This window comes from Budorcas taxicolor, chromosome 18 (assembly GCF_023091745.1).
Source record: "Budorcas taxicolor isolate Tak-1 chromosome 18, Takin1.1, whole genome shotgun sequence".
In the NCBI taxonomy this organism is placed as follows: domain Eukaryota; kingdom Metazoa; phylum Chordata; class Mammalia; order Artiodactyla; family Bovidae; genus Budorcas; species Budorcas taxicolor.
Genome location: NC_068927.1, coordinates 53,104,206 through 53,112,771, shown reverse-complemented (window position 1 = coordinate 53,112,771; position 8,566 = coordinate 53,104,206). Strand labels below are relative to the sequence as shown.

The following is an 8,566-nucleotide window of genomic DNA, read 5'->3' as shown; positions in this document are numbered from 1 at the left end:
TCACTCAGCTTTGCCAGAAGCCTGGGGGCTTGGAAGACAGCTGATCTTCTTGATGGTCAACAAATGAGAGCCTGAGGGCACCAGGGTCCCAGGCTTGATGTGGCAGGCGTTCTCCGTAGCACATCCCCGGGAAGCAAATTTGACACCTGCTGGAGGGGATTTCAGGCTAGAATCAGGATCTCCAATGCCTCCCGCTCCCAATCCAGGGGTCATGCCCCAGCCACCTTCCTCCATTTCTCTGCAGCCACTTTCTCCCTAAGAATCTGGAATAATGAGGCTCCAGTTCTGGGGCCCTCTGGGAACCCTGTGCCCTCCTCCTGAAATCCAGGTGCCCCTCACCAGGGTGCACGAGGCCAGTCACGGTGACACAGCGGGTTTCTTCACCAAAACAGAGCGTTTCGTCAGTCGGGGTGCATGTTTCCTTGAGGAAGGTGGAGCAGGAAGGACACCGAAGGCCATTCTTTGTCAGATTTCTCCTGAACGCTGGGGAGGAGGGTGGAGGGTAAGGTGCATGGGGACATTAAGTCCTTTCCAACTTCACAACCAGCATGGGGACACCGGTCGCTAACCGGCACTGCATTAAAAAAAAAAAATTATTTGGTTGTGTTGGATCTTAATTGCAGCCTGTGGAATCTAGTTCCCTGACCAGGGATCCAACCCCTGCATAGGGAGCGTGGAGGCTTAGTCAGTGGACCACCAGGGACGTCCCTGGACACCGCAGTTTATAGGAGAAGAAACCAAGGCTCAGCGCCAGGAAGACGCTTGCCCCATGACAGCACAGGTCAGTGACAGGTGCTCACAGCTGGCTCTGGGGGGGAGGGGTGGGCAGGGCGGGACTCCAGCCGTGGGGCTCAGCTGGGGCTTACCGGGCAGGGGGTCCTTGTTGCAGCCATTGCTCTGGCAGCAGCGCGTGGTAGACCCTATGTTGCTTTCGGGGCCATCATTGAAGGAGAGGAATCCTGAGTCACAATCGCTGGATGTCGTACACCCCTTCTTGGAGCTCACTAAAACGTCGCCAACTGCAGGATGGAGGCAGGGGGAGGGCTCAGGGGCTCTGGTCTGGACCCTGGCCTCGGGGTATCTCCCTACCTTACAGCTTCCCCAGTCCACTGTGATCTAGAGAGGTCTCTTCCAGCTCCCAAAGGTCAGACCCCCTTATCTGCCTGGGGCGTCGTCTGCACGGTTTATTAGGTAGCAACCCTTCCTCCCTCCGCCCCCGGCTGTGTTGGTCTCTCCTGAGTGGTCCCTTCAGCCCCACGTCACCCACTGCCATCCTCTAAGGATCATACCCGGAGAGGTCTTTTCCAGGCCACCTATGACTACCCCCAGGCCTGTGTGAAATGGTCTCTTCCAGCCTTTGGCCCTCCCCTGACCCCTGAAATTCCCTGCGCCAAATCCTAGGATGCAGCCCCCAGCCACCGCCCTGTAACACCCGTCCCCTTCTTCCAGGGTCACTGCCTAGACCTCCTACGGATGGTCCCTTGCTGCCCTCCCTGGCTACTCTCAGGTCTTGCCTGCAGTGGCCTCCTCCAGCTTCCCTGGCCTCCCCATCCCCACCACAGGGTGGTCTCTCCCAGCACTAGGGTTTCTGCTCTTCACCCAACCTGCGTGGGTCTGTGGGTCCTCAGGGGTGTCTGATTCTACAAACTCATGGACTGAGTCCAGGAATTATCTGTCCCTACATATATCTCTCTCTATCCCAATATTGAGGCTTCCCAGGTAGTGCAGTGGTAAAGAAACAGACTGCCAATTCAGGAGACACAAGAAATGCTGGATCCATCCCTGGGTGGGAAGGATCCCTTGAGGAGGAAATGGTAAGTGACTGCAGTATTCCTGCCTGGAAAATCCTATGAACAGAGGGGCCTGGGGGTCTGCAGTACATGGGGTCACAAAGAGTCGGACACGATTGAGCTCACACCCAACTCAGTCAACCCAAATATCTCCCTCTTTCTCCTGTCTGGAGACCTTTGGTCCAGCCCGTATCCCTAGAGGATTCCTGGTGCCCCCAGAGAGTCAACCTGATCACTTTCCTTGCAACTCACCCCAGTCTTCTCTACACCCAGCACTACACCTTGCATATTAGATGCCCCCTCTCTGGATTTCCGGCTTCCCCCACCCCCAGCATGTCCTTTCCTTCCCTAATCCCCTCTCGCCTAAGAAAGTCCCTATATCTGCCCCTCCCCCATCCTCTCTTTAGCGTCTCATTTTCAGAAATGTTTGGCAACAGTGGTTTCTATCATTCCACCAGATTCTCTTTCCTCCACTCACCTTAAGATTGTCCTTACCTCTTTCCTGCCCCCTCATCACTCAAATGTTCCTCCCAGCAGCGCCTGGTGGTATCTGCCATCCTGAAGGCACTCCCCACCTCCCCAGGATCTGACGCTATCCCCTGCCCTCTTACCTCTGTGGGTCTCATACACGGCGGCCATACAGGTGTCCTCTTCAGGGGCGCAAGGTTGCATTGTTCCATGGCAAAAGGGACCGGGGCTTATACACACCCAGCAGTCTAGTGGGTGCCCTGCAGAAGAGAGAGGGGCTCTAGTCAAAGCTCGTGTGGTCTGTGGGTCACAACTTCCGAGTCCAGAGGGGCATGGGGTGGGGGGTCTGAAGGAAGAGGGACGCATGTCTCCCTAGTTATTAAGGGTGGGCTGCTGAACAGAAAATTTTCCGAAGCTCCTCCAGGGACACCAGGGTGCTGCCAGCAAAGCTGCTTCCAGGGGTAAACAGCAACCCCACCAGCGAGCAAGTTTACCTACTTACAAGGCTGGAGACTTTGAACACTGGGGTCTTCTGAGAAAGCTTGAGGACAGTGAAGGGTCCTGCTGAAGGTTCCCATGGAGTTTTTTTTTTTTTTATCTTTCTTTTCTTTTTTTTCTATTTTTTGGCTATGCTGAATCTTCCTTGCTTCCCGGGGCTTTTCTCTAGTTGTAGTGAGTATGGTCTACTCTCTTGTTGCGGTGCCTGGGCTTCTTGTTTGGGGTGGCTCCTCCTGTTGCAGAGGACAGGCTCTAGAGCACGGGCTCAGTAGCTGTGGCACAAGGGCTTAATTTGCCCAAGGCATGTGGAATTGTCCCGGACCAAGGATCGAACCCTGGACCAGGGATGGCACCCATGTCCACTGCTTTGGCAGGAAGATTCGCAGCCACTGGACCACTGAGGAAGTCCTTCATGGACTTTCGTGAACCTTCAGGTCCAGAGGGTCCTTGGAGCGGGACCCTCTCCCTTGTGGGTACCACACTTAAATCTGATAGACAGTGGGCACTCAGGCAGGGGTACCTGAGGCTGGGATCTGCATCCCAGGTCAAGAAGGAAGATCAAGGACCAAGAGGGTAAGTGCATGGACTCCTTGGTCCTGAGAGAGGAGGCAGCTGGGGCCCAGACACAAGGAAAGTGGGTCCTGAGGAAGGTGCAGCTGCCTGAACTCCTGAATGTAAGGGAGGAGGACACCAGGGACCTGAACTGCTTAGAGTCCTGGGAGAAAGGAAATCTCTCGCCTTCGCCTCACATTTTTTCATATTAATGAAAAATAGTAATCATACTGATCATCTGATTTTCTAGAATTCAGGTGTCTTATTTTGAGACCCTGCCTGGGATACAGGGAACAGAGCCCATCCAAACCCCTCATTTCTCAGAGATTTAAACCCACACGTTTTTTAGCTCTTCCTCCCTTGGGGACCCAGGCTTTCTCTCCTTTACCCTCTGCCTTCTCCATTAACTTCAATTCCCAGGACACCTCCTCTTTCCCTTCTCCCTCGAGGACTTGGCTGAATACTCGCTCATAGTCCTTGTTTTGAGGGTCCCAGGAGTCCAGAGCCCTAGTCACTTACCCAGACCCAGGAGGGTGCAGAGCAGCACGGAAGCCAGCAGGAAGGTCTCAGGTTTCATGGAAGGCTTCATGATGGCTGGATGAGTGACCCTGAAGTTCCAAGTCCCCAGCTCTTCTTATAGGAAGCTGAGAAGGGGCAAGTCTGGACCTACCTTAACCTTACCCCCAGGCTAAGAAATGATGTAAGACCTGGGGGTAGGTCTCTGCAGCTCTGAGTTGGGGAGGCAGAATCCGAATCCAAAAAGAACATGGGCATCTTCTAAACAACCCCTCCCCCAGGAGTCTCTGCTTCCAATCCTCTCTTCCATCAGGTCCCACCGCCCCTGCCCTCACCCCCTTTTTTTCTGACATGAAGCCCAAGACCAGAATCAGGTCATTTTGTTTCCTGGAGGGGAGAGCAGCTGCTAGGACTCAGGTACCCTCTCCCCTCTCTCTCCTCCCAAGGAGGTGCCTAGTGTGGGTGAGACCCTACCTGGGAGCGCCCAGCAAGTCCAGGCTTGTTATGCGGGCATACTTGGTTCTTACTCCCTTTTCTGTGTTTGAGCTATCTCCAGCTCTGACACTACCCCAAGATGCACTTCTGGGTTACTGGGGGACTGAACAGAGGGGGCTTGTCATCAGACAGGAATGGGCATGATAGGAGAGAGATGCCCACAGGTCCCACTGGAAAACTGAGGCAAGGTTGGAAGCACTCAAGGCTGGGTGTGTGTCTAGTTTGGGCACATATTTTGTGTTTTACTGAGGTCCTTTATACTCTCTCTCTGCCTTAGGCATGATCTTCAGAGATCAGTGATTTCCCCCCCACCCCACCCCCGTGTGTGTGTGTGTGTATGTGTGGGGTGTGTGTGTGGGGTGTGTGTGTGTGTGGTGTGTGTGTGGTGTGTGTGTGTGTGTGGTGTGTGTGTATGTGTGGTGGGCGTGGGGAGGGTACCCAGCCATGGAGGGGATCCTGTTGTGGTAGGCTCCCGGCTTCTTGCAAAAATCCACTCAAGTTTGCTGGCCTCTTGTTTTCCAGGCTTCAGTTGGGCCGGTGAGCACAGCGAATTTCTTCTGGGGACCAATCCTGCAGGCCACGCGGGTTGCTAGGATAGCCTAGCAGGTTACCAGGAGGATGGTTACCAGGAGGATGGGCTAGCGAGCAGCTTCGCCAGAGGGAAAAGCTCCTTGCTAGGGAAGTCAGGGCCTCACGCCTCTCAGTGGTGACGGAACCGGAACCGCAGGCGCGCCTGGGTTTGCAAGGGTCAAGCCTTGTGCGCTTGCGCAGTGAAGCCTGCGTGGGGCATACCCGCTATCTGTTCCCTTAACGGAGACCTTATTGCATCTTCTTGGTCAGGCGAAGCCACACGACGTTGACGAGCCGGAGATCATCCTCCGCCATGTGGTGTCCTGCAGTCACCAGAACTCAGTGAGAGACTGGCGTTGGGAAGGGTGGAAGAAGTGAAGAAATTCGTGAGAGGACTCTCCGAGGACCTCGGAGCCTCAAAGGTGTTGAAAAATAATCCATATCCGGGCTGCCAAGAAAAAAGAGTTTCACTGGGGGGTTTTAAGAACTGCAATTAGAGAGACACATATTCCCGTAAAACTGAGAGAGTTGGCAGAATGAGTCAGGGCTTTTGAGGACAGAGGTCAGCAGGTTCTCGAAGTTGTGTGGTGGTGGTTTTTCAGTCGCTCAGTCGTGTCCGACTCTTTGAGACCCCATGGACTGCAGCATGCTAGGCTTCCCCGTCTTTCACCGTCTCCTGGAGCTTGCTCAAACTCATGTCCATTGAGTCAGTGGTGTCATTAACCATCTCGTCCTCTGTCTTCCCCTTCTCCTGCCTTCAATCTTTCCGAGCATTGGTGTCTTTTCTAATGAGTTGGGTCTTCGCATCAGGTGGCCAAAGTATTGGAGCGTCAGCATCAGTCCTTCCAATGAATATTCAGATTTGATTTCCTTGAGGATTGATTGGTTTGATCTCCTTGCAGTCCAAGGGACTCTGAAGAGTCTAACACCACAGTTCAAAACCATCAATTCTTTGGTGTTCAGTTTTCTTTATGATCCAACTCTCACATCCATACCTAACTACTGGGAAAACCATAGCTTTCACTATACAGACCTTCATTGGGAAAGTAATGTCTCTACTTTTTAATACACTGTAGGTTTCTCATAGCTTTTCTTCCAAGGAGCAAGTGTGTTTTAATTTCATGACTGCAGTCACCCCAGGAAAATAAAGTCTGTCACTGTTTCCATTGTTTCCCCATCTATTTCCCATGAAGTGATGGGACCAAATGCCATGATCTTCATTTTTTGAATGTTAAGTTTAAGCCAGCTTTTTCACTCTCCTTTCTAATTTTCATTGAGAGGCTCTTTAGTTCCTCTTCACTTTCTGCCATAAGGATGATGTCATCAGCATATCTGAGGTTATTGATATTTTTCTCCACAATCTTGATTCCAGCTTGTGCTTCATCTAGCCCACCATTTTGCATGATGTACTCTGCATGTAAGTTAAATAAGCAGGATGACAATATAAGCCTTGACGTACTCCTTTCCCAATTTGAAACCAGTCTGTTGTTCCATGTCCAGTTCTAACTGTTGCTTCTTGACCTGCATACAGATTTTTCAAGAGGCAGGTCAGGTGGTCTGATATTCCCATCTCTTTAAGAATTTTCACAGTTTGTTGTGATCCACACAGTCAAAAGCTTTAGCATAGTCAGTAAAGCAGAAGTAGATGTTTTTCTGGCATTCTCTCACTTTTTCTATGATCCAGCAGATGTTGGCAAATTGATCTCTGGTTCCTCTGCCTTTTCTAAATCCATCTTGAACATCTGAAAGTTCATGGTTCATGTACTGTTGAAGCCTTCCTTGGAGAATTTGGAGCATTACTTTGTTACGGGGTGAAATGAGTTCAATTGTGTGGTAGCTTGAACAGTGTTTGGCATTGCTTTTCTTTCAGATAGAATGAAAACTGACCTTTTGCAGCCCTGTGGCCACTGCTAAGTTTTCCAAATTTGCTGGCATATTGAGTGCAGCCCTTTCACAGCATCATCTTTTAGGATTTGAAACAGCTCAGTTGGAATTCCATCACCTCCACTAACTTCGTTTGTACTTAGGCCCACTAAGGCCACTAAGGCCACTAAGTCCCACTTGACTTCACACTCCAGGGTGTCTGGCTCTAAGTGAGTGACCACCATCGTGGTTATCTGGGTCATTAAGAGCTTTTTTTTTTAATATAAATATTTTTATTTTCTTAGCATTTATTTATTTGACTGCACTGTATCTTACTTTTGGCACATGGGATCTTTAGTTGAGGCATGAAAACTCTTAGTTGCAGCATGTGGTATCTAGATCCCTGACCAGGAATCCAACCCAGGCTCCCTGCATTGGTACTGCAGAGTCTTAGCCACTGGACTACCAGGGAAGTCTCAAAAGCTTTTTTGTATAGTTCTGTGTATTGTTGCCACCTCTTCTTAATATCTTCTGCTTCTGTTAGGTCCATACCATTTCTGTCCTTTGTTGTGCCCATCTGTGCATGAAATGTTCCCTTGGTATCTCTAATTTTCTTGAAGGGATCTCTAGTCTTTCCCATTCGGTTCTTTTTCTTCATTTCTTTGCATTGATCACTGAGGAAGGCTTTCTTATCTCTCCTTGCTATTCTTTGGAACTCTGTGTTCAGATCGATATATCTTTCCTTTTCTCCTTTGCCTTTCACTTTTTTTCTCAGCTCTTTGTAAGGCCTCCTCAGACAACCATTTTGCTGTTTTGCATTCTTTTTCTTGAGGATGATTTTGATCATTGCCTCCTGTACAATGTCATGAACCTCCATCCATAGTTCTTCAGGCACTCTGTCTATCAGATCTACTCCCTTGAATCTGTTTATCACTTCCACTGTATAAAGGTAAGGGATTTGATTTAGGTCAGACCTGAATGGCCTTTCTTCAGTTTGACCCTAAATTTTACAATAAGGAGCTGGTGATCTGAGCCACAGTCATCTTCAGGTCTTGTTTTTGCTGATGGTATTCAGCTTCTCCATCTTAGGCTGCAAAGAATATAATCAGTCTGATTTCAGTATTGACCATCTGGTGATGTCCATGTGTAGAGTCTTCTCTTGTGTTTTTAGAAGAGGGTGTTTGCTATGACCAAAGCATTCTCTTGGAAAACTCTGTTAGCCTTTACCCTGCTTCATTGATTTTTAAAATGTTGACATTCACTCTTGCCATCTCCTGTTTGACCACTTCCAATTTACCTTGATTCATGGACCTGGAAAGAATTATAACTGACTCTGATACATGTAAAGAAATATTTGGCTTTAAAGAAGAAGCCATCGTGAGTTACTGTAGGGTAAGTGTTCGGTAAGTATCTTGAGTTTCTAGCATATTCTGGATACTTGTGTGAATGCGATAAGTCATCAAAATGTCAGATTCCATTCTGGCTGATGGTCAGAATTCCTCAGTGGTCCCCCCCCCCCCCAGTGGCTCCATCTTAGAGAACATTTTTAGCAATATTGACTTCATTTTGATTTTACTTTCACAAAGGAGACTTTTTGGAATTCTAAGGAGGGTCATTAGAATTTCTGGGAGGCCATAAGGAAATTCTGGAGAGATGTGTAATAGAGGAATTTTCCGAGAGAAAAAGAGGGATGGATCACTTCCTGGGAAGGATCAGAGGTCAATTTCCAGGGAAAGATTTTGTAAGGGACTCCGGGCAGAGTCTGGAGGGATTTATTATTATTATTATTTTTTTTAACACCAAAAACATTTTGT

At 49.5% G+C, this 8,566-nt stretch overlaps 1 protein-coding gene across 1 annotated transcript; it reads right to left on the bottom strand.

Moving 5' to 3' along the window:
- Window positions 1-3,897, bottom strand: LOC128063226 (phospholipase A2 inhibitor and Ly6/PLAUR domain-containing protein-like). Its single transcript, XM_052655877.1, has 5 exons — window positions 3,828-3,897; window positions 2,402-2,518; window positions 867-1,019; window positions 340-483; window positions 1-149 (listed from the first exon to the last, which is right to left on the bottom strand). The coding sequence occupies exons 1-5, from the start codon at window positions 3,895-3,897 to the stop codon at window positions 1-3; spliced, it is 633 nt and encodes a 210-aa protein (XP_052511837.1).
- Between the last annotated feature and the right edge of the window lie 4,669 nt (window positions 3,898-8,566).